Source organism: Mesoplodon densirostris, chromosome X, assembly GCF_025265405.1.
Source record: "Mesoplodon densirostris isolate mMesDen1 chromosome X, mMesDen1 primary haplotype, whole genome shotgun sequence".
In the NCBI taxonomy this organism is placed as follows: domain Eukaryota; kingdom Metazoa; phylum Chordata; class Mammalia; order Artiodactyla; family Ziphiidae; genus Mesoplodon; species Mesoplodon densirostris.
In genome coordinates this window covers 130,219,545-130,246,447 of record NC_082681.1, presented here as the reverse complement: position 1 = coordinate 130,246,447, position 26,903 = coordinate 130,219,545, and the positions used below count along the sequence as shown (strand labels likewise).

Genomic DNA, 26,903 nt, shown 5'->3' with positions numbered 1-26,903 from the left:
TCTCACAGTTGAGACGAACGTGAAAATATTTTGTTAACTGTGAAAATTCACCTCCTACGATTTGTATCTTGGGTGCACAGTATTTGCAGGTGCACTTCAGTGAGTCTTAAAATAAGCAAACATATATATAGTCACATACATGAAAAAGCCTGTGAATTGGCTTTCACCTCTTTTCACTTCCATCTGTAAACATTTAAACCAGGAGGACTGCAAGACTTGACAGAGCCGCCATAAAGCAAGGAAATGATGTGAGACACACAGAAGGGGTTGGGTGTGGTGTGCTTGTTTTCGGAGACATAACAGAGCAACAAAGGCACCATCCCCCTAGCCCCAATTTCCCCCTACTTCTCCGACCAGTTCTCACTTGTATTAGACCCAGGTGAACATCCACAAATAGCTTAGTAACGTGGGACTCTCCCAATTACATATCTCTTTTGATACTTTCTCACCTTCCCTTTTTCTTGAATACAGCAGTAACAAACTCAATGCTTCCAGACAGTGCCACAACCAAATAGTAGATTTTGATCCACCCAAAATTGGATCTCAGCTCTGGGCTCCAAGAAGACTGTAACTCACTTTATTATTATTATTTTTTTGAATTTTACTTTTTATACAGCAGGTTCTTATTAGTTATCTATTTCATACGTATTAGTGTATCCATGTCAATCCCAATCTCCCGATTCATTCCCCCCCCAACCACCTCCCATGCTTTCCCCCCTTGGTGTCCATACCTTGGTTCTCCACACCTCTGTCTCTGTTTCTGCCCTGCAAACTGGTTCACCTGTACCATTTTTCTAGATGCCACATGTAAGTGTTAATATACGATACTTGTTTTTCTCTTTCTGACTTGCTTCACTCTGTATGACAGTCTCTAGGTCCATCCATGTCTCTGCAAATGACTCAGTTTTGTTTCTTTTTATGACTGAGTAATATTGTATTGTATATCGTATATACGTACCACAACTTCTTTATCCATTCGTCTGTCGATGGGCATTTAGGTTGCTTCCAGGATGTGGCTATTATAAATAGTGCTGCAGTGAACACTGGGGTGCATGTGTCTTTTTGAATTATGGTTTTCTCTGGGTATATGCCCAGTAGTGGGACTGCTGGACCATATGGTAGTTCTATTTTTAGTTTTTTAAGGAACCTCCATACTGTTCTCCATAGTGGCTGTATCAATTTACATTCCCACCAACAGTGCAAGAGGGTTCCCTTTTCTCCACACCCTCTCCAGCATTTGTTGTTTGTAGCTTTTCTGATGATGCCCATTCTAACTGGTGTGAGATGATACCTCATTGTCGTTTTGATTTGCATGTCTTTAATAATTAGTGATGTTGAGCTGCTTTTCATGTGCCTCCTGGGCATCTGTGTGTCTTTGGAAAATAAGTTCTATGTAGGTCTTCTGCCCATTTTTTGATTGGGTTGTTTGGTTTTTTTGACACTGAGCTGAAGGAGCTGTTTATATATGTTTTAGAGATTAATCCTTTGTCTGTTGATTCGTCTGCAAATATTTTCTCCCATTCTGAGGGTTGTCTTTTTGTCTTGTTTATAGTTTCCTTTGCTGTGCAAAAGTTTCAGTAGGTCCCATTTGTTTATTTTTGTTTGTATTTCCATTTCTCTAGGAAGCGGGTCAAAAAAGATCTTGCTGTGATTTATGTCAAAGAGTGTTCTGCCTGTGCTTTCCTCTAAGAGTTTTATTGTGTCTGGTCTTATATTTAGGTCTTAAATCCTTTTTGAGTTTGCTTTGTGTATGGTGTTAGGGAGTGTTCTAATTTCATTCTTTTACAGGTAGCTGTCCAGTTTTCTCAGCACCACTTATTGAAGAGGCTGTCTTTTCTCCATTGTATTATCCTTGCCTCCTTTATCAAAGATAAGGTGACCATATGTGTGTGGGTTTATCTCTGGGCTTTCTATCCTGTTGCATTGATCTATATTTCTGTTTTTGTGCCAGTATCATACTGTCTTGATTACTATAGCTCTGTAGCATAGTCTGAAGTCAGGGAGCCTGGTTGTTTGAGCTCCGTTTTTTCCCCTCAAAATTGCTTTGCCTATTTGGGGTCTTTGGTGTCTCCATTACAAATTTTAAGATTTTTTGTCCTAGTTCTGTAAAAAAAAAAAAAAAAAAAAGGCCATTGGTAATTTGACAGGGATTTCACTGAATCTGTAGATTGCTTTGGGTAGTATAGTCATTTTCACAATATTGATTCTTCCAATCCAAGAGCAGATGGTATATGTCTCCATCTGTTTGTGTCATCTTTGATTTCTTTCATCAGTGTCCTATAGTTTTCTGAGTACAGGTCTTTTACCTCCTTTGGTAGGTTCCTTCCTACGTATTTAATTGTTTTTGTTGCAGGGGTGAATGGGATTGTTTCCTTCATTTCTCTTTCTGATCTTTCGTTTTTGGTGTATAGGAATGGCAGAGATTTCTGTGCATTAATTTTGTATCCTGCAACCATACAAAATTCATTTATTAGTTCTAGTAGTTTTCTGGTGGCATCTTTAGGACTGTCTATGTATAATATCATGTCACCTGCAAACAGAGACAGTTTTACTTCTTCTTTTCTGATTTGGATTCCTTTTATTTCTTTTTCTTCTCTGATTGCTGGGACTAAAACTTCCAAAACTATGTTGAATAAGAGTGGTGAGAGTGGACAGACTTGTCTTGTTCTCTTTGATCTCTTCAGTGATTTCTTGGTTATTTAGTAATGTAGTGTTTAGCCTCCATGTGTCTGTGGTTTTTATGTTTTTTTCCCTGTAATTTATTTCTAATCTCATAGTGTTGTGGTTGGAAAAGATGCTTGATATGATTTCAATTTTCTGAAATTTACCAAGGCTTGGTTTGTGACCCAAGATGTGATCTGTCCTGGAGAATGTTCCATGTGTACTTCAGAATAAAGTGTATTCTGCCACTTTTGGGTGAAATGTTCTAAAAATATCAATTAAATCTAGCTGGTCTATTGTGTCATTTAGAGCTTGTGTTTCCTTGTTAATTTTCTGTCTGGATGATCTGTCTATTGGTGTAAGTGAGGTGTTAAGGGTCCCCCACTATTACTGTGTTACTGTCGATTTCCTCTTTTATAGCTGTTATCATTTGCCTTACGTATTGAGGTGCTGCTATGTTGGGTGCATATATATTTATAATTGTTACATCTTCTTGGGTTGATCCCTTGATCATTATGTAGTATCCTTTCTTGTCTCTTGTAACATTCTTTCTTTTAAAGTCTATTTTATCTGATATGAGTATTGCTACTCCAGGTTTCTTTTGATTGCTATTTGCATGGAATATCTTTTTCCATCCCCTCACTTTCAGTCTGCATGTGTCCCTAGGTATGAAGTGGGTCTCTTGTAGGCAGCACATATAAATATGGGTCTTGTTTTTGTATCCATTCAGTGAGCCTGTGTCTTTTGGTTGGCACATTTAATCCATCCATGTTGAATGTAATTATCGACATGTATGTTCCTATGACCATTTTCTTAATTGTTTTGAGTCTGCGGGTCCTTTTTTTCTCTTGTGTTTCCCACTTAGAGAAGTTCCTTTAGCATTTGTTGTAGAGCTGGTTTGGTGGAGCTGAATTCTCTTAGCTTTTGCTTGTCTGTAAAGCTTTTGATTTCTCCACTGAATCTGAATGAGATCTTTGCTGGGTAGAGTAACCTTGGTTCTAAGTTCTTCCCTTTCATCACTTTAAACATATCATGCCACTCCCTTCTGGCTTGCAGAGTTTCTGCTGAGAAATCAGCTGTTAACCTTATGGGAGTTCCCTTGTATTTATTTGTTGTTTTTCCCTTGCTGCTTTCAATAATTTTTCTTTGTCTTTAGTTTTTGCTAATTTGATTACTATGTGTCTTGGCGTGTTTCTCCTTGGGTTTATCCTGCCTGGGATTCTCTGCGCTTCCTGGACTTGGGTGGCTATTTCCTTTTCCATGTTAGGGAAGTTTTTGACTGTAATCTCTTCAAATATTTTCTCGGATCCTTTCTCTCTCTCTTCTCCTTCTGGGACCCCTATAATGCGAATGTTGTTGCATATAATGTTGTCCCAGAGATCTCTTAGGCTGTCTTCCTTTGTTTTCATTCTTTTTTCTTTATTCTATTCCACAGCAGTGAATTCCACCATTCTGTCTTCCAGGTCATTTATCCGTTCTTCTGCCTCAGTTATTCTGCTATTGGTTCCTTCTAGTGTAGTTTTCATTTCAGTTATTGTATTGTTCATCTCTGTTTGTTTGTCCTTTAATTCTTCTAGGTCTTTGTGAAACATTTCTTGCATCTTCACTATCTTTGACTCCATTCTTTTTCTGGAAGGTTGCCTATCTCTACGTCATTTAGTTGTTTTTCTGGGGTTTTATCTTGTTCCTTCCTCTGGTACATAGCCCTCTGCCTTTTCATATTGTCTGTCTTTCTGTGAATGTGCTTTTTGTTCCACAGGCTGCAGGACTGTAGTTCTTCCCTGCTTCTGTTGTCTGCCCTCTGGTGGGTGAGGCTATCTAAGAGGATTGTGCAAACTTCCTGATGGGAGGGACTGGTGGTGGGTAGAGCTGGGTGTTGCTCTGGTGGGCAGAGAGCAGTAAAACTTTAATCTGCTTGACTGCTGATGGGTGGGGCTGAGTTCCCTCCCTGTTGGTTGTTTGGCCTGAGGCCATCCAGCACTGGAGGCCACAGGCTCTTTGGTGGGGCTAATGGCGGAGGCTGGGAGGGCTCATGCCGAGGAGCACTTCCCCGAACCTCTGCTGCCAGGGTCCCTGCAGTGAGCCACAGCTCCTCCCCGCCTCTGCAGGAGCCCCTGCAACACCAGCAGGTAGGTCTGGTTCAGTCACCTATGGGGTCACTGCTCCCTCCCCCTGGGTCTGGATGCGCACACTACCATGTGTGTGCCTTCCAAGAGTGGAGTCTCTGTTTTCCCCAGTCCTGCAATCAAATACAGCTAGCCTTCAACGTCTGATTCTCTGGGAATTCCTCCTCCCATTGGCAGACCCCTAGGTTGGGAAGCCTGACGTGGGGCTCAGAACCTTCACTCCAGGGGGTGGACTTCTGTGGTATAAGTGTTCTCCAGTCTGTGAGTCACCCACCCAGCAGTTATGGGATTTGATTTTACTGTGATTGTGCCCCTCCTACCGTCTCATTGTGGCTTCTCCTTTGTCTTTGGATGTGGGGTATCTTTTTTGGTGAGTGCCAGTGTCTTCCTGTTGCTGACTGTCCAGCAGTTAGTTGTGATTCAGGTGCTCTCGCAAGAGGGAGGGAGCGCACGTCCTTCCACTCTGCCATCTTCTCACCAAATCCAAATGTTTTTAAAACAAGCTTTGTATGGATGGAGTGGGTAGGATATATATGTTGTCAAGCAAATCTTAACCCCAAACTTAATTTTTTTCCAGTTTCTGTTTTCCCACTTGCTTTATCCAATATTCTTTTTCCATCCCTTAATGATCCCTCAGACTTATTTCACAACTTCCCAGTTACTTTCAAACTCAATGCACATTGCACCTGTTGCCCTTTCCCCAGCATCGGCTTGACCTGTGCTTTGGGGAGCTACAGTGGGCCAGACGGTGTTCCACTCTTCTGCTCTTTGTCCCACTCTAAGCACTCGAAATCGAGACAAGGGGCCTTGTATGTCTCTCGGACATCTTTTTCTTCTCCCACTTCTAAGCTGTAGATTCTCCACTCACTGCAGTGAGCTTCTTCTTTGACTCAGGGTTTCTCTGCTACCTCATGCCAACTTTAGGAACCCCTCTGGCGTTGACCTTCTCTGTGCAGTATGGTGTGCTCACGCCCATGCAGAATCCTCTCGTCTACAGCCTCATTAAAGCATGGTTTTTCTTACCCTCCTTGTCACTGACCCCCCCAAGTGAAGCCTCTTCTTAATTGCCTGGCTGTCCAGTGGTTAAGACTCCGTGCTTCTACTGCAGGGGGCGTGGGTTCGATCCCTGGTCAGGGAACTTTTACTCCCAGCAGTGCCTCCCTGGGCGGATCCTGAGCAAACCCAGGTCCCGTCAGCATGGACGTAGCCCCAGGTTCTCCTGAAGCCCAAATCCTAGCGAGTACTAGGGAGACTGAACTCCTGTTGCACGGAAGCTGGCCCTTCTAGTCCCAAAGCGGAAGCCCTGGCAGGACGTGTAACTCACTTTAGATATTTAATAAGAGCATTACACTGGCAATAAAACAACAGACACAGAAAACAAACTTAGAGTTACCAAAGGGGAAGGGAGGGAAGGGACAAATTAGGAGTTTGAGATTAACATATGCACACACTACTCTATATAAAACAGATACTCAACAAGCTTCTACTCTATAGCACAGGGAACTCTACTCAATATTCTGTGATAACCTATAAGGGAAAAGAATCTGAAAAAATATATATATGTGAAACTGCATCACTGTGCTGTGTACACCTGAAACTAACACAACATTGTAAATCAACTATACTCCAATAAAAAATTAATTAAAAAACAGAACAAAACGATGAGCTTTTCCATTGCCTAGGACAATCCACTCATATTACTAGACCTTTGTCAACAGCAGTCTGGCACAAATGCCAACAGTAACAGCATTCAGCAGAATCAAATGAGAATCCTATCAATGTCACTGTGTTTACACTGTTCCTATTTAATTGCATATGTTACAGCGAAATGAGTATTGTGGTCAAAGAAAGCAAATGTAAAAATGTTTCAATAAACTTTACATCACTGTACAAGCCCAAAGCTGGGTTTAATGCGGTGGCGGAATGCTTTCAGCAACATCATAAAGCAGATGTCTGAAATTGCTGCAAAGTCCAACTTGGCTTACAATCCGAAGTCTTAACCCAACAAAAAAAGATATAATGTTTCAGAAAACTTTTCCAAACCAAAAGAGGGACCCTGACCATCCTGATTAGTTGGTGAACAGGTCACTAATTATTTTACTTGGATATTAAAAGAACAAAATGTTTATGGAGTAGTAAAATTTGATTGGATAACTTTACCCTGGGACAATCTGCTTTGATGAATGCTAACTCTAACTATTTAGGCTTACCTTTATATTATTATTATGGCCAAGGTCATAACTGAGAGGTTGATTACAAATGCCAAGAAAGCAACATCGACCGTTCTCTTGCGGGGGCTGCAGTCAGTGGGATGGCTCGGAGTATACCATTATTGCACTGCTAGTGTTGGTCTAGTGCCAGCACCACTTAACTTCTTGCATATGGTGCCAAGCACCAGACTTCTCTGCCTTGATACCCCACTGTGTTGAGACCGTTGACCAGGTTTTATTCATCACTTTATGAGACATCCATATAACTGTCCTGACTGAAACTTCTACTTTTCTCTAAATTCGTTTCCAGTCATCTTTGAGGGGATGCCAACATTCACCTTCTCCAATTCAGCTTGAAGTATTCAAACAACAATGGAACTTGGAAGATGGTGAGTTCATAATACAATAATTGAGTTTTGTGCTTTTCTCTCTCATCCACAATGGGTCAGAAGCATCTCCCTACATAATGCCGCTCCTTACAAGATCCTAATTACGTTCGGGACTTCAGAGCCTGTACAGCAACCGCCTGTCATCTTACGGTAAAACATTATGTACAAAACATTATGCAACACAGACACCCCTCAGAGAGGCTGCACATCAGCTTCTAACACCCTTTGTTTCTTTGAACAGATTGGACATAAGTGAACATTCTTTTCCTTCTTCTCAATCCACATAGTATATGTTTCATAACTTTCATGAATGTTTTCAAAATGACTAAAACAAATTAAATACAGATAACTGCTTTGCCATGAAGGCTTGAAGACACGGATCTTTTGACTTTTGCCAATAATAAAAATAATAGGCTGCTGGGAGAAGGCTCCAATTGAAGATTTTCAATGATGCATTAAAAGTAGTTTTGGCAAAAACTGTAAAACTGAATACATATCTATCTCTCAATAAGCAACTCGTTAACATCTGTAGTCATAAGATAAAAAGTTAACTGTCATTAATTTTGCATTTGAGTGTATGAATTTGATTAGAGATAGTCTTTTTACAAGATTAAAAAGCTCCATAGATAGTATCGAATTCTCCTTCACTAAAGTCACTTGAGGGCAATTAACCAGAATTTATTATGACAAGTGAAGGAACTGTGACCTAGGGACAGTAAAAGAGTGCCTAGTGGCACATGGAGCTACAGCCAGCTTTGGAGTATTCTTTCTCCTTCTTTCCAGTAGAGTTTGTACTCTTAGATCTTATCATTCAAGAGAACATCTGCAAAGGATAGTCCTTTCAAATGGTAGGATAGAAGAACAAACAACATGCAAGGAAGGCCTTTCACACGAAGACTGTGTAAAATGCCATCATGCAGATGATCCTGGCAGATTGCATGATTGACCTTTATGATACGACAAAAAATATAACGACGGGTGAGTCTAGGCTATATTTTTGTAGGAACAGTAACTTTGAATAGCTATGTGCTAACGCTGGCAAACACAGGGCTAAGACCTTTACTTTTAATGTCTCAGCCATGTGAAGTTAAAACATTACCTCTTCTTACAGATGAAGAAACAGAGGATGTTCAATGATTTGCCCCAAATTATAGAGCTAGTGAGGTCCAAAGCTGGGATTCAAATCCAGATCTCCCTCAATCACTACAACTCTGCGTAATAGTTAAGAAAAAAATTATCTATGGCCAAAAAGCACATGAAAAGATGCTCAACATCACTAATCATTAGAGAAATGCAAATCAAAACTACAATGAGGTGTCACCTCACACTGATCAGAATGGCCCTCATCAAAAAATCTACAAATAACAAATGCTGGAGAGAGTGTGGAGAAAAGGGAACCCTCGTGCACTGTTGGTGGGAATGTAAATTGGTGCAGCCACTATGGAGAACAGTATGGAGGTTCCTTAAACAACTAAAAATAGAACTACCATACGACCCAGCCATCCCACTCCTGGGCATAGATCAGGAGAAAATCATAACTTGAAAAAAACATGCACCCCAACGTTCATTGCAGCACTATTTACAATAGCACAGACATGGAATCAACCTAAATGTCCATCGACAGAGGAATGAATAAAGATGTGGTACATCTATACAATGGAATAGTACTCAAGCATAAAAAAAGAATGAAATAATGCCATTTGCAGCAACAGGAACCCATAGATCAGGAGAAAATCATAACTTGAAAAAAACATGCACCCCAACGTTCATTGCAGCACTATTTACAATAGCACAGACATGGAATCAACCTAAATGTCCATCGACAGAGGAATGAATAAAGATGTGGTACATCTATACAATGGAATAGTACTCAAGCATAAAAAAAGAATGAAATAATGCCATTTGCAGCAACAGGGATGGACCTAGAGATTATCATACTAAGTGAAGTAAATCATAGAGAAAGACAAGTACCATATGATATCATTTCTATGTGGAATCTAAAAAAAATGATACAAATGAACTTATGTACAAAACAGAAACAGACTCACAGACTTCAAAAACAAACTTGTGGTTACCAAAGGGGAGAGGTCAGGAGACGGGTGGATTAGGAGTTTGGGATTAACATCTACACACTATTATATATACAACAGACAACCCACAAGGACCTACTGTACAGCACAGGGAACTCTAGTTACTATTCTCTAAAAACCTATATGAGAAAAGAATCGGTAAAGTAATGGATATATGTATCTGTATAACTGAATCACTTTGCTGTACACCTAAAACTAACGCTGCATTGTAAATCAGCTATACTCCAATATAAAATAAAGATTAAATTACAAAAGAAAAGAAAAAATAATCTGAGAATGTTTACATCTCAGTTACTTTTAATCTGAATTTATTCTTGCATTGTTGCAATTTGATCCTGTAGGCCTTGGGACTTTACTCTACTGCTTTAATAGACATTGAAGAGACAAACAAATGCTGATACTAACAAGCTGACTAGAGTACCCCAGTGAGATGAACAACTGTAGTTTCACTGGTTTCCATCTGTCCTGGGAGAACAGGCCTTTTCAGCATCTACGTTTTAAATAAGGCAGATATAGCACAGATATAGTTCTCTGTGTATAGCAGAGAACTCTACTCAGTATTCTGTAGCAACCTATATGGGAAAAGAATCTGAAAAAGAATGGATATATGTATAACTGAATCACTTTGCTGTACACCTGAAACTAACACAACATTGTAGATCAACTATACTCCAATATAAAATAAAAATTAAAAATACTAGATTAAACAAGGACCTACTGTATAGCACAGGGAACTATATTAATTATTTTCCATTATAGGTTCTTACAAGATAATCTGAAAAAATAACTGAAACTTTGCTGTACACCTGCAACTAGCACAATATTGCAAATCAACTACACTTCAATAAAAAAAGTTATAAGAACAACAACAACAAAAGGCAGCTCTGTAATCTTCGTTAAGCCACATGCATTTATTTTCTTGTGGCAACTGCTTTCTGGGAACAAATCCCCTTCTCTGGAATCACCCAACATAAAGCTCTAATTTCAGTAGTATTGTTGTCATTGGATTTCTACAGGTGTGGCCTTTTCTCATCTGTTACACTCTTGTGTCTTATTTTGGTATTCTTTTCCATGCCAACAGCATGGAAGTCAAGTTAGTCACAGTTTAGTCACCTGGGAAACCCTACGTTTCAAGCAACAGGTATCTTCCTTTCATTTTGGGGATGGAGTGAAGTGCTGGTATGGAGCTAAGGTTCTACAATAGATGGTCCTCTGGCTCCAGTCCCTTCCTTCTTGCTGTATCCACGCATTTTGTTTGCTATATAACCTTGCAGGCCTCTCATTGTGACTCCAGGCTCACTCGTGGGAATGGGTTTGGCCAATGGCATGTCAGCTAACGTGACAAAGACAGAGGCTTGAAAAGCATGTGGGCAACTGGGCCCACCCTTCTGCCTTCACCTCTGCAATCCCCTGGAGAACATGCTGGAGCTAGACTGCAGGAGAAAGCTGTCCAGCAGCGGAGATGCCCCAGTTACCAGCCTGAGCTGTGAGGGAGCCTAACCAAGATCAGCAGGTTAGCTGACCCCCAGCTGACTCCAGATGCACAAACAGTAAGAACTAGACCTGTATGGGGTTGAGTCCTGGTTCTGCTTCTCTATCTTCACTTCTCACCATCTCCCCTTCCTCACTCAACTCTCTAGCCAGGCTTAATTAGATGAGATCTCCCACTGCACCCTGCCACCTTCTGTCTCTATAGGTGTGCTTAACGTGGCTGTCTGGTATGCCTTTACCGTACTGATAGGTACCCAGTCTCTTTCAGGACTTAGTGATCACTTGCCCCAAGACCTTTTGGTTGTACCATTTCTGCCCTCTCTATGCTCTCTACCTACCCAGGCACCTTGCCAAAGCTGTTCTCAACATTTCATGACTTTCCCTTTCACTCCAAAATTACACATTCTTAGAAGATTTTAATAAAAGCTAAGTAAAATTTTAAGAAAAGCTTCCAAGGCAGGCTGATTAAGGAGTGAAAGGTCAGAGGGGTCAGGAGGGGAAGCTGGGAAAGGGGGATATAGGGAGGGGGGGGCCAGTTGTTGGTATGAGTCACTTATACTTTAGCCCCTTAGAAGTGTGGGTCTTTCTGCATCACTCTTTTAATTACTCCTAAAACAAATTTCTATTTTAAGCATCATGTGCCTCAGAATTACTTGTGCTAGGAAAGAACAGTGAGGTTACAAAAAGGTTTATAGAATGAAAGCAAGGTTGGTATGGATTTATTCAAAACATTTCTTTGCTGAAAAGTGACTGCTATTCTATCCTATTCTACTTTGACATATTCTATTTTTATTTGCTAAAGAAGCTTTCAAACTTGCTCCCCTAAAAATACATTTCTTCTCGTCCTTTGCCATGTACTTAATTCAGTTTAAACAACTGCGGGGCAAGAGGGAGTGCTTCCTCTATTATCATCTCTCTGACCAGCTACTTGCTGCTATTCTAGATCATCACATTGTCTCTGATACTGAATATCTCATGGGCCCCAGTGAGAGAGGGGTTTCTCTGTGTTTCAAATAAGGTCTAAAATTCTTCCTAGGTGGGGGCCAATTGTTAATATCTCAGATGATGGCCCTGCTCACCTCTGAATGAGACCAGGTATTTGGTATTCTTCAGCTACTCATTTTATTAAATCCTTTAAAAAAATGTGAAATATATTCTGGAGACAAGATGGCAGAGTAGAAGAACATGAGCTCACCTCCTCTCATGAAAGCACCCAAATCGAAACTGCTGAACAACCACAGACAAAAAAGACTAGGACCTACCAAAAAAGATATTCTACATCCAAAGACAGAAGAAGCCACAACAAGACAGTAGGAGGGGTGCTTTTGCCATATAATCAAATCCCATGCCCGCCAGATGCGTGACCCACAAAATGGAAAATAATTATATTGCAGAGGTTCTCTTACTGCAGTAAGAGTTCTGAGCCCCACTTCAGGCTCCCCAGCCTGGGTGTCTGGCATCAGGAGGAGGAGCCCCCAGAGCATTTGGCTTTGAAGACCAGCAGGGCTTGAGTGCAGGGGCTCCACAGGACAGGTGGAAACAGAGACTCCACTCTTGGAGGGCACACATAAGGTTTCCTGTGAACTGGGACCCAGGGCAAAGCAGTGACTCCACAGGAGCCTGGGTCACACCTACCTGTGGGTCTTGGAGGGCCTCCTAGGGAGTTGGGGGTTGGCTGGGGCTCACTGTAGGGGCAAGGGCCAGAGGCCCCAGGAAATATTCATCAGCGTGAGCTCTCCCGGAGATCACCATTTTGGCACCAAGACCTTGCTCCGCCCCCCACTGCCTGGTTCCAGTGCTGGTACACCTCAGGCCAAACAGTGAACAGGTGGGAACACAGCCCCACCCATCAGCAGACAGTCTGCCTAAAGTCGTCCTGAGCACAAAGTCTCCTCTAAATGGACCTCTTGACATGGCCCTGCCCACCAGGGGGCAGGCAACAGTCCCTCCCACCAGGAAGCCTGCACAAGCCTCTGGACCAATCTCACCCACCAGGGTGCAGACATCAGAAGAAAGAGGAACTACAAACGTGCAGCCTGAGAAACAGAGACCACAAACACAGTTACACAAAATGAGACGGCAGAGAAATATATTCCAGACAAAGGAACAAGATAAAACCCCAGAAGAACAACTAAGTGAAGTGGAGATAGGTAATCTACCTGAAAAAGAATTCAGAGTAATGAATTAAAAAAGAAAAAGCAATGCAAACACAACACTAAAGACAGTCATCAAATCACAAGAGAAGTCAACAAAAGAGGAAGGGAAGAAAAAAGACCTACAAAAACAAATCCAAAACAGTGAACAAGATGGCAATAAGAACATACATATTGATAATTACCTGAAATGTAAAAGGATTAAATACTCCAACCAAAAGACATAAACTAGCTGAATGGATACAAAAATAAATCCCATATATATGCTGTCTACAAGAGACCCACTTCAGATCTAGGGACACATACAGACTGAAAGTGAGAAGATGGAAAAAGGTATTCTATGCAAATGGAAATCAAAAGAAAGCTGTAGTAGCAATACTCATGTCAGACAAAATAGACTTTAAAAGAAAGAATGTTACAAGAGACAAAGGACGACACTATATATATACAATGATCAAAGGATCAAGCCATGAAGAGGATAAAACAATTGTCAATGTATATGCGCCCAACAAAGGAGCACCTCAGTATATAAGGCAAATGCTAACAGCGATAAAAGGAGAAAACAACAGTAACACAGTAATAGTGGGGGACTTAAACACCCCACTTACATCAATGGACAGATCATCCAGACAGAAGATCAATAAGGAAACACAGGCCTTAAATGACACATTAGACCAGATGAACTTAATTGATATTTATAGAACATTCCATCTGAAAGCAGCAGAATACACGTTCTTCTCAAAGGCACATATAACATTCTCCAGGAGAGATCACAATGCTGAGCCACAAAGCGAGCCTCGGTGCCTCAGTAAATTTAAGAAAATTGAACTCATATCAAGGATCTTCTCTGACTACAACGCTATTAGATTAGAAATCAACTACAAAAAAAACTGTAAAAAACACAAACACGTGGAGGTGAAACAATATGCTACTAACCAACCAATGAATCACTGAAGAAATCAAAGAAGAAATGAAAAAATATCTAGAGACAAACGAAAACAAAAGCCTGATGATCTAAGACCTACGGGACACAGCAAAAGCAATTGTAAGAGGGAAGTTTATAGCAATACTATCTTACCTCAGGAAACAAGAAAAATCTCAGATAAACAACTTAACCTTATGCCTAAAGCAACAAGAGAAAGAAGAAGAGACAAAACCCAAAGTTTGTAGAAGGAAAGAAACCATAAAGATCAGAGCAGAAATAAATGAAATAGAGACAAAGAATACATAAACAAAATTGATAAACCTTTAACCAGACTCATCAAGAAAAAAAGGGAGAAGGCTCTAATCCATAAAATTAGAAATGAAAAAGTTGAAGTTACAATAGGCACCACAGAAATACAAAGGATCATAAGAGACTACTACAAGCAACTCTATGCCAATACAATGGACAATCTAGAAGAAATGGACAAATTCGTAGAAAGGTACAATCTCCCAAGACTGAACCAAGCAGAAATAGAAAATGTGAACAGACCAATCACAAGTACTGAAATTGAAAATGTGATTAAAAAACTACCAACAGAAGTCCAAGAGCAGATGGCTTCACAGGCGAATTCTACCAAGCATTTAGAGAAGAGTTAACACCTATCATTCTGAAACTATTCCAAAAAAATCGCAGAGGAGTGAACACCCCCAAACTCATTCTACGAGGCCACCATCACCCTGATACCAAAACCAAAGATAGCACAAAAAAAGAAAATTACAGGCCAATATCACTGATGAATATAGATGCAAAATTCCTCAACATAATACTAGCAAACCGAACCCGACAATACAGTAAAAGGATCATACACCATGATCAAGTGGGATTCATCCCAGGGATGCAAGGATTCTTCAATATCCGCAAATCAACCAATGTGAGACACCACATTAACAAATTGAAGAATAAAAACCATATGACCATCTCAATAGATGCAGAAAAAGCTTCTGACAAAATTCAGTATTCATTTATGATAAAAACTCTCCAGAAAGTGGGCACAGAGCCTCAACATAATAAAGACCATATATGACAAACCCACAGCTAATATGATACTCAACAGTGAAAAGCTGAAAGCATTTCCCAGGAACCAGACAAGGAGGCCCACTCCCACTGCTTTTATTCAACATAGTTTTGGAAGTCCTAGCCATGGCAATCAGAGAAGAAAAAGAAATAAAAGGAATCCCAATTGGAAAAGAAGTAAAACTGCCACTGTTTACAGAGGACATGATACTATACATAGAAAATCCTAAAGATGCTACCAGAAAACTACTCAAGCTCATCAATGAATTTGGTAAAGTTGCAGCTTACAGAATTAATACACAGAAATCTCTTGCATTTCTATATGTTAATGATGACAGACCAGAAAGAGAAATTAAGGAAATGATCCCATTTACCATCACATCAAAAAGAATAAAATTCCTAAGAATAAACTTACCTAAGGAGCCAAAATACCTGTACTTGAAAACTATAAGATGCTGATGAAAGAAACTGAAGATGACACACACAGATGGAAAGGAATTGGAAAAATTGATATTGTCAAAATGAGTATACTACCTAAGGCAATCTACAGATTCAATGCAATCCCTATTAAATTACCAATGGCATTTTTCACAGAACTAGAACAAAAAATTTTTTAATTTGTATGGAAACAAAAAAAACCCCTGAATAGCCAAAGCAATCCTGAGAAAGGAAAACAGAGCTGGAGGAATAAGGCTCCTTGACTACAAAGCTACAGTCATCAAAACAGTATGGTATTGGCAGAGAAACAGAAATATAGATCAGTGGGACAGGATAGAAAGTCTAGAAATAAACCCACGCACCTATGGTCAACTAATCTATGTCAAAGGAGGCGGGAATATACAATGGAGAAAAGACAGCCTCTTCAATAAGTGTTGCAGGCAAAACTGGACAGCTACATGTTGAAGAATGAAACGAGAACATTCTCTAACACCATACACAAAAATAAACTCAAAATGGATTAAACACCTAAATGTAAGACCAGATACTATAAAACTCTTAGAGGAAAATATAGGCAGAACAATCTTTGCATAAATTGCAGCAATATCTTTTTGGATCCACCTCCTGGAGTAATGAAAATAAAAACAAAAATAAACAAATGGGACCTAATGAAACTTAAAAGCTTTTACACAGCAAAGGAAACCATAAACAAAAGGACAACCCACAAAATGGGAGAAAATATTTGCAAACAAAGCAACTGACAAAGGATTCATCTCCAAAATATACAAGCAGCTCATGCAGCTCAATATCAAAAAAACAAACAACCCAGTGAACAAATGGGCAGGAGATGTAAAGAGACATTGCTCCAAAGAAGACATACAGATGGCCAAAAAGCACATGAAAAGATGCTCAACATCACTAATTATTAGAGAAATGCAAATCAAAACTACCATGAGGTATCAGCTCACACGGCTCAGAATGGCCATCATTAAAAAGTCTACAAACCATAAATGCTGGAGAGGGTGTGGAGAGAAGGGAACCCTCCTATGCTGTTGGTGGGAATGTAAATTGGTACAACCATTATGGAGAACAGTATGGAGGTTCCTGAAAAGAACTAAAAATAGAACTATACCATATGATCCAGCAATCCCACTCCTGGGCATATATCCAGAGAAAACCATAATTTGAAAAGATACATGCACCCCAGTGTTCATTTACAATAGCCAAGGCGTGGAAGCAACCTAAATATGTCCATCGACAGAGGAGTGAATAATGAAGATTTGGTACATATACACAATGGAATAGTACTCAGACATAAAAAAGAATGAAAAAATGCCATTGGCAGCAATACGCATGGACCTCGAGATGATCATACTAAGCAAAGTAAGTCAGAAAGAGAAAGACAAATACCATGTGATATCACTTATGTGGAATCTAAAATACGACACAAATGAACTTCTCTAAGAATCAGAAACAGACTCACATAGAGAGCAGACTTGTGGTTGCCAAGTGGGGGTGGGGGCAGGGTAGGGATGGAGTGGGAGTTTAGGACTAGCAGATGCAAACTAGTACATACAGAATGGATAAACAAGGTCCTATTGTACAGCACAGGGAACTGTATTCACTATCCTGTAATAACTACTCATAAAAAAGAACGAAATAATGCCATTTGCAGCAACATGGATGGACCTAGAGATTATCATACTAAGTGACGTAAGTCAGAAAGACAAGTATCATGTGATATCACTTCTATGTGGAATCTAAAAAAATGATACAAATGAACCTGTGTACAAAACAGAAACAGGCTCACAGACTTCAAAAACAAACTTATGGTTACCAAAGGGGAGAGGTTGGGGGAGGGATAGATTAGGAGTTTGGGATTAACATCTACGCACTACTATATATACAACAGATAACCAACAAGGACCTACTGTACAGCACAGGGAACTCTAGTCACTATTCTCTAATAACCTATATGAGAAAAGAATCTGTAAAGTAATGGATATACGTATCTGTATACCTGAATCACTTTGCTATACACCTGAAACTAACACAACACTGTAAATCAACTGTACTCTAATATAAAATAAAAACTAAAATAAAAATAAAGTGACATAGACCCAAGGTTAATAACAAAAAAAAATTCTGAAGTAACACTCAGAAAACTAAATGTATGATATAATGACTAAACCATATAACTCCCACCCAGAAAGTGCTGTTAACCCCATGATCTCCCCATGTTCTTCCAGTGGTGTTACTCCCCTCCCATCCAAGAGGAAACCATCATCCTGACTTTTATTTATAGTTTTTACACCTATGTATACATCTCTAAACACAAAAGCTTTTTATCTTTAACTTATGTACAAATAGACTCATAGTGCATTCATCCTTTTGTTTCCTGATTCCTTTATGTTTGTAAGAGTCGTCCATGTGGTTTGCTAGAGATCAATAATTTTCAATGCTATTTGGCCTGTTATTTTTCCTAGCACAGTACGAGTGAGCGCTACCATCTTCTTGGTTACGAAAGACAAGCCAATAAATATTGTGTACTCTTTCCTCGAAATTTAAACTCAGAAATGCAATCGATCTGAAAACAGTCACCAAACAGAGAAGTCAATAGGGCGTGCGATACTCACTCACAACATTGGCTTGTCCGGTGAATATGGTGTACTGGAGCTCGTAGGAAACCACACTAAATTCGTCATCGGAGGTCCAGTGAACGGTGATGGTGTCATAGGAAGCCGTGCAGAGCTCTTCTCTAATTGTGGGAGGGTTGGGAGCTGTGGGGAGAAAGACGGTCATCAGCAGAGAAGCAGACATCTCTGGGGTACATTTCAAAGGAGATGTTTGACAGTCAAAGCAGGCCTTTCAAAATATATACCCATCAGAACTACTATCCTAGAGATGGTGATCCCAGTCCAAAGAATATTTGGTTGGCTGGTTATCACTGTGATTTTTCCCAGGTACTGTGACCTCAGCCAGCCAGTATCTTATCTCTATTTATCATGAAAGCATGTTTAGAAGGGTAAGCAAACAAGACTCTCTTATTCCTGAAAGAAAACATGTTAAACAAAAAGTAAACAAGATGAACTCTTGTCATTTCATCCCCATTGTTGGGATGGCAAACTTTTTTGGTAAAGAGCTAGATGGTGAATATTTTAGGCTTTGTGGGTCATCTGGTCTCTGTTGCAACTACTCAACTCTGCCTTTGTACCATGAAAGCGGCCAAACTGTACTCAAATAGACCTGGCCAGGTTCCAGTAGAACTTTATTTACAAAATCAAATGAGGACCAGATTTGGCATGAGAGCCAAAGTTAGCCAACCTCTGAGCTACAAGATGCCACGTATTTTTATATTCAGGCGCCCAAATGAAAAAATACTGATGTTTGTTATCGCATAAAATATATCAGTCAGATAACTGTTTGAAAATTTTCTTTCATTACATGTTTTGATACCTTATAAAAAATGTATTAGTGTGATTCTGTTCTCTTCTCATTTTTCAGTTGATAGGTGATATTTCAAATTAAGAACATGATTGCCAATCAATCATATCTAAGAAATTCATTTTCCTTCCTCAAGAAAAACAGGGGGCTTCCCTGGTGGCACAGTGGTTGAGAGTCCGCCTGCCGATGCAGGGGACACGGGTTCATGCCCCGGTCCAGGAGGATCCCACATGCCGCAGAACGGCTGGGCCCGTGAACCATGTCTGCTGAGCCTGCGCGTCCAGAGCCTATGCTCCACAATGGGAGAGGCCACAACAGTGAGAGGCCCGCATACAGCAAAAAAAAAAAGAAAAGAAAAACAGGATTCCTTGGCACTTGATTAACTTATCGTTGGGGAAGGCTGCTGTTTTATGTCTTGAACGTATTCTGGAGCGGAGAAGTCTAAATCCTACCCAAATGATGATTTTCAGTTGACTTCTACTGGATTGATTTCAATAACTGGTTTTATGAGACGAGTTTGTGAGCAAGAAAAAGCCTAGGCAGTGAGTGCTTTGCACTGGCAATAATATTTTAGAGCAGGAGCTGGCAAACTATGGCTATGGGCCAAATCTGGCCCACTGCCTGTTTTTGTAAATAAAGTTTTATTGGAACACAGCCAGGCTCATTCATTTATGGACTGTCTCTGGCTGCCTTTGTGCAATAGCAGAATTGAGTAGTTGCAACCATATGTCCTGCAAAGACTAAAATATTTACCATCTGGCCCTTTACAGTCAGAGTTTGCCAAGCCCTGGTTTAAAGCGTCGATCCAGGCCTTTTTTTCCATTCTTCCGTACACCAGAACCTAACTTCAAAAGGAGAAATATATCTGCATCCGACAGACGAGGAGCGACATTTGCTTACACTATTAGAGAATTCTCTCCTGCTTGAAACTTTGATTAGGATGGATGAGTCCTAAAGAAACCTGAAGAGGGAGGAAAGCTTATGAAAATGGTAAAATTTAAAACTTTACTTGTTTTAGTACTCTGCACTTTGCCACTTGACGATACATGTAGGACAAATATCGTACTAAGCAAGTAACTTTTATATCTGTGGCATAAAGTCAGTTAGCCCAGCTTAGTCTATTGATTATTGAATTCCACAGACATTATTGTGGCAGGCGCTGCATTACAGTGTGCAATAATGGATACTACTCAGCCATAAAATGAAATAATGCCATGTGCCGTGGACTTAGAGATTATCATATTAAGCGAAGTAAGGCAGGCAGAGAGAGACAAATACCATATGATATCACTTACATGCAGAATCTAAAATATGACACAGATGAACTTATCTATGAAACAGAAACAGACTCACAGACATAGAGAACAGACTTGTGGTTGCCAAGGGGGAGGGGAGGTGGGGGAGGGATGGATTGGGAGCTCGGGACTAGCAGATGCATACTATTATATATAGAATGGATAAACAGCAAGGTGCTACTATATAGTACAGGGAACATATTCAATATCCTGTGCTATACCATAATGGAAAAGAATATGAAAAAGAGTATATTGGGTTGGCCAAAAAGTTCGTTCGGGTTTTGCCGTAAGCTTGTGTACACTATATATATATGTATACCTGAATCACTTTTCTGTACACCTGAAACTACCGCAAAATTGTAAATCGCCTATACCTCAACAAAGTAAATTAAAAAAAAGGGATAACTTGAAAAAGAAAGTTGTGCATTAAGATAGAAGGGCTGTACAGAGCCCTTAAAGCATTCTTTCTGGAATATGACTTTATACATCTGTCTCCTGAAGTATCCACATGCAAGATTTAGTGTCATCAAAAACAGAAATATAGATCAATGGAACAGGATAGAAAGCCCAGAGATACACCCACGCATATATGGTCACCTTATCTTTGATAAAGGAGGCAGGAATGTACAGTGGAGAAAGGACAGCCTCTTCAATAAGTGGTGCTGAGAAAACTGGACAGGTACATGTAAAAGAATGAAATTAGAACACTCCCTAACACCATACACAAAAATAAACTCAAAATGGATTAAAGACCTAAATATAAGGCCAGACACTATCAAACTCTTAGAGGAAAACTTAGGCAGAACACTCTATGACATAAATCACAGCAAGATCCTTTTGACCCACCTCCTAGAGAAATGGAAATAAAAACAAAAATAAACACATGGGACCTAATGAAACTTAAAAGCTTCTGCACAGCAAACGAAACCATAAACAAGACCAAAAGACAACCCTCAGAATGGGAGAAAATATTTTCAAACGAAGCAACTGACAAAGGATTCATCTCCAAAATATACAAGCAGCTCATGCAGCTCAATATCAAAAAAAAACCAAACAACCCAATCCAAAAATGGGCAGAAGACCTAAATAGACATTTCTCCAAAGAAGATATACAGATTGCCAATAAACACATGAAAGAATGCTCAACATCATTAATCATTAGAGAAATGCAAATCAAAACTACAATGAGGTATCACCTCACACCAGTCAGAATGGCCATCATCAAAAAATCTACAAACAATAAATGCTGGAGAGGGTGTGGAGAAAAGGGAACCCTCTTGCATTGTTGGTGGGAATGTAAATTGATACAGCCACTGTGGAGAACAGTATGGGAGGTTCCTTAAAGAACTAAAAATAGAATTACCATACGACCCAACAATCCCACTACTGGGCATATACCCAGAGAAAACCATAATTCAAAAAGAGTTATGTACAACAATGTTCATTGCAGCTCTATTTACAATAGCCAGGACATGGAAGAAACCTAAGTGTCCATCGACAGATGAATGGATAAAGAAGATGTGGCACATATACACAATGGAATATTACTCAGCCATAAAAAGAAACGAAATTGAGTTATTTGTAGTGAGGTGGATGGACCTAGAGTCTGTCATACAGAGTGAAGTAAGTCCGAAAGAGAAAAACAAATACCATATGCTAACACATATATATGGAATCTAAAAAAAAAAAAGTTCTGAAAAACCTAGGGGCAGGACAGGAATAAAGATGCAGACATAGAGAATGGACTTGAGAATGGACTTGAGGATGGGGGAGGGGGAAGGGTAAACTGGGATGAAGTGAGAGAGTGGCATGGACATATATACACTACCAAACGTAAAATAGATAGCTAGTGGGAAGCAGTCGCAAAGCACAAGGAGATCAGCTCAGTGCTTTGTGACCACCTAGAGGGATGGGATAGGGAGGGAGGGAGACCCAAGAGGGAGGAGATATGGGAATATATGTATACGTGTAGCTGATTCACTTTGTTATACAGCAGAAGCTAACACAACATTGTAAAGCAATTATACTCCAATAAAGATGTTAAAAAGAACAGATAGAAAGCTTGGAAATAGACCCATGATACATAGAACTTGACGTACAAAAAAGGCGGCACCACAAAGCTGGCAAAGCCATCTTCATGAGGAAAGAATAGATTGCTTAGAAATTATGTTGGGGCTTCCCTGGTGGCGCAGTGGTTGAGAGTCCGCCTGCCGAGGCAGGGGACACGGGTTCGTGCCCCGGTCCGGGAGGATCCCACATGCCGCGGAGCGGCTGGGCCCGTGAGCCATGGCCGCTGGGCCTGTGCGTCCAGAGCCTGTGCTCCGCAACGGGAGAGGCCGCAACAGTGAGAGGCCCACGTACCGCAAAAAAAAAAAAAAAAAGAAAAAAAAGAAATTATGTTGATAAAACTGGTTCACAAAACGAAGTAAAATTCAGTTAAATCCCTACCTTACACTAAATACAAAGGTAAGCTTCAGATAGCTTAAAGATATAAATGGAAAAGTAAAACAATGAGGCTAATGGAAGAAGCAGGAGAATATCTTTGTGACTTCGGATGGGGAAAGGTTTCTTAAACAAGATCCAAAAATACAAAATGTAAATCACTAAGAAGTATCCTTTAAATATCTTACAATTTTATTTGTCGATTATACCTCAATAAAGCTGAAATTTTTTTAAACATGAAAAAATGGTAGAATTTATTAGTGGAAAAAAAAGATTTAGTGCCATGTGCTGTGACTTGGATAAATAAGTGATACTGATCGAGAGACGCCTTCCATGGAGGAGGCCCAGCTGCATCATAAAACATGCTTATTACTGTCCGTGTGGTCCCTGTTAGTGTGGGATCACCCTGCATGGATCAGCGGAGAAATATTTATTCTCCCATCGTGTAAACAGTTCATTAAATTATTTCTCCATCAACCATCGTAGAAAGATTTGGTTCTTTCTGCACTGCAATATATGATTAAATATAAAGAACACTGTGTTTGAAATAGGCAGGTAGCCGGGAGACACATGGCAGGGGCTGTAATGAGGGAGGGAATATCACCTCCCTGGGTTATTCACTTGACATACCATTTAGAGGCATGTCAGAGGCGAAAAAAAAAATCTTGTTTTCACAGCCAGGCAGACTAACCCTGTTTTGATTATAAACCCAATGGGTTTGTCCTGAAAAGTCAATATCCAATTTACAGTAAATGGGAACAGCAGCATGCTGCCAGTTTCAATATTCAGGCAACTGGTATACCAGAACTGTTATGTTCTTGCCCCTGTCATAAACAGGACACAAGAAATGGTGGGCTAATACTCCACAAACACTTCATTTCCTGCTTACGAATGTCTGATAAACTATTTGGGCTTGGCAATATCAGCCAAGCATTGTATGTTATGGCCAGGATCGATGTTATGTCTAGAAATGGTCCAAATTTGTATCGGAGGGTGACAGCTAAGAAGGCATAAGAGCAGGTACCCCATATGGTCTTTAGTTTAGCATAAACAGCCATCGGGATGATATATGGTGTACACTCTACAAGTCAGTGCAAACTACTTTCACAATTTCCCCTGCAGTCAGTACTCTGGCATTCACATAGAGATGAGAATGGGCATACGTTATGGAAACACTATTAAACAATTTTGGGGACATGGGAAGGACATTCCAGACAATAAGATACTGATTTTGTGCAGAATGGCCACGTGCCCGGCCAAACATTGTTCAGTCTTGTCTGCCCTTGGGCGTGACCTTAGGACATGGATCTAGCCCACAAGACACAAGTGGAAGTTTGCTAGATGGATCTTCTGAGCAAGCTTTTGGTTTTCCTCATAAACAGACTTGGCTGACAGAGCTTTTGGCCATCCTTTCCCGTCTGTCCCTCTTTTTGTCTGTAACTTGGGCATAACGCTTGGAGGTGGAGTAGTTATGCAGTCATGTGGCAAGACAATGAAGATGGCAGAACACAAAAAGAGAAAGAGCCTGCGGTCCGAAGTCATCACTGAACCGCTGCCCAGCCCTGGACAGCAACAGAAGCCTCTGTTCTCCTGTTTCTGTGACAGTTACACTGTCTGATGGGTTTAGGCACTGCTAACTGGATTTTCTGTTGCTGTGACCACACTCATTCCCAAATGATATAAGAAAACAGGAGATTTTTAATAGGATGCCATCATAAAAAGCATCTCAGCCCGAGAAAGGCTCACCTGCATGGTCCAACACAGTAGCCACGAGCTCCGTGTGGCTCTTTACATTTCACTTTAAAGTGAAACCAAAGTAAAAACTCACTAACCACATTTCAGAGTTTCAACACAGCCCCACGTGGCTAGCAGGTACCCTACTGGACGGTGTAGAGTGTTTCTACCATCCTAGAAAGTTCTGTGGCATAGTGTTAGCTGAGGTAAATCTCAGAGTGAAAAGCTACATTCATAAATAGTTGAAAATCGAGTTTGGTTTCCTGATGTGCTTTTTGAGTCAACTTATTTCTTCCTTCACAGGCATCGTATGGTGTGAAAGAATTACCTAAGATAAGAAGATGTTTCTGGGGTGACTCGCCTCCCTTGCAAATGCACAAAGGCTGAAACCGGCACTTCGGGTCCAGGCAAAGAAAAATACTGATCTGGGTACAGTGCTCCTTGAACATAGAAACCCTTTGCTTTCTCCGCCTCTCCTGCTTCCCCTTTCCCAACTGCTCCCCCACAAACACACATACACAATAAGAGTGGAGACACTGGTGCCGCGCTAAGTTAGGGATGTGGTCTCTTGAAGGTGGCACATCCTAAATTCAGTGCACAGCTGGCTTCACTGTATACGCGGAGCTTCACTGAATTCCCCGCGGCACCCGTGGCTTTGGATAACACAAATACAGTCATCTAAACAGTCCACATTCTATGAGCGAATGTGGTCAGATCTTGCCTTAGCGGTCGACGGCTAAGAAAAATTTGGAAGCATGGTTAGGAATAGGAGGAGTAGCCAGAGGTTTCTTCTATCTTGGCTGCTTTTGTTTTTTAAGCTTGACCTCACCCCCCCCCCCAAAAAAAATTGCCTATCAGAAAGCACAGAAGTGCAACGTGGCACCAGGAATACAAGTGTGATTTTTGGGACATCTGCCATGGTGACCTTTGCCAAGATGAAATTCAGTCTTTTACTAGAAAGTATGGAGGTCTTTGGAGTCTGTACAGACCTGAGCTAAATCCTAATTCTGCCTCTCCCTAGCTATCTGACCTCCAGCAAGATGGATGACCTCTGTCATCTGCAAAATGAGGATTATAATACTTTACCTCAATTCGATGTTGGGAAGATTAAACAAACGCAAAGAGTCAGAACAGGGTAGATTCCCCATGAGAGTTAGCTGCTAAGTTTTTCTCTGCCAAGGCACTGTGAGAGTCACCTGCCTTGCTGACATGAAATGGAAAACAGCCACGCTGCCTCGTGTACCTCTCTGATGGCCAACAGAGGTATCATGTGTGCTACCCACACGCCAAGAGTGTGGGAAATGGTGGTAAATATACTTTCAATGACCGAGATTCTCTTTTTGCCTCTCTCCCCAGTTTAGTCTTGGACTGTATTATTTTACTTGAAAAAAAAACAAAAAAACAAAGGAATACCAAAAATGTTTTACAGGGATATTAGACTTCATTCCTAAATCAGAAGCCCACACCTCATTTTAGGACACTGATCAAGTGGCAAAGTTTGTATCACTGAACGTACCCAGTATTAAAGAAAACACAAAAGACAGTACCTGTAAGGTAATCCAGACATTCTAGCAATTTCTTCTCTCGGGAAAAATCTAAGGCAAAGGTGTCAAATGTGTCGTTGAGGTTGATTTCAGGAATTAGCACCTGGGATGATGCCGTTGCCATGGAGACTCTAGAATTGAAACAAAACAACTTTTTAGAAATGTCAAGCTGGCTTTTACCATCACTGCATAGGAGTGAAAAAATAAAAGGAAAAGGAATATCATTAAAAAATCGTGCTTTTTAAAAAAAATTAAGTTATTTTTGGCTGTGTTGGGTCTTCATTGCTTTGCGCGGGCTTTCTCTAGTTGCGGCGAGCGGGGGCTACTCTTCGTTGCAGTGCGTGGGCTTCTCATTGTGATGGCTTCTCTTGCTGCAGACCACGAGCTCTAGGCATACGGGCTTCAGTAGTTGTGTCACGCGGGCTCTAGAGCTTGCGCAAGCTCAGTAGTTGTGGCACACGGGTTTAGTTGCTCCCCGGCACGTGGGATCTTCCCGGACGAGGGCTCAAACCCGTGTTCCCTGCCTTGGCAGGTGGATTCTTAACCACTGTGCCACCAGGGGAGTCCAAAATAGTGCTGTTTTTGATGTAAGCTATTATATATAGGATGGATAAACAACAAGGTCCTACTGTATAGCACAGGGAACTATATTCAATATCCTGTGATAAACCATAATGGAAAAGAATATTAAAAAAATAATGTATATATATGTATAACTGAATCACTTTGCTGTACAGCAGAAATTAACACAACATTGTAAATCAACTATACTTCAATTAAAAAAAAGTCAAAAAATAAAACTGGTACATGGGCCTCTCACTGTTGTGGCCTCTCGCGTTGCGGAGCACAGGCCCCAGACGCGCAGGCTCAGCGGCCATGGCCCACGA

General features: G+C 40.5%; 1 protein-coding gene and 1 long non-coding RNA gene across 5 annotated transcripts in view; one reads left to right on the top strand and one right to left on the bottom strand.

The window, feature by feature from the left end:
- The window catches only part of LOC132481836 (uncharacterized), a 174,673-nt gene extending 147,915 nt beyond the window's left edge, over positions 1 to 26,758 (top strand). For all 3 annotated transcript variants that reach the window (XR_009530842.1, XR_009530841.1, XR_009530840.1), the window contains 2 exons: positions 7,308 to 7,386; positions 24,776 to 26,758. This is a non-coding gene — a long non-coding RNA (uncharacterized LOC132481836). The remainder of the gene's footprint in view (positions 1 to 7,307; positions 7,387 to 24,775) is intronic.
- MID1 (midline 1) overlaps positions 1 to 26,903 on the bottom strand; it is a 184,364-nt gene that overhangs the window by 17,156 nt on the left and 140,305 nt on the right. For both annotated transcript variants that reach the window (XM_060086667.1, XM_060086668.1), the window contains exons 6-7: positions 26,020 to 26,147; positions 18,194 to 18,337 (exon numbers count right to left, since the gene is read on the bottom strand). In XM_060086667.1, coding sequence (XP_059942650.1) covers positions 18,194 to 18,337; positions 26,020 to 26,147 — 272 coding nt within the window. The remainder of the gene's footprint in view (positions 1 to 18,193; positions 18,338 to 26,019; positions 26,148 to 26,903) is intronic.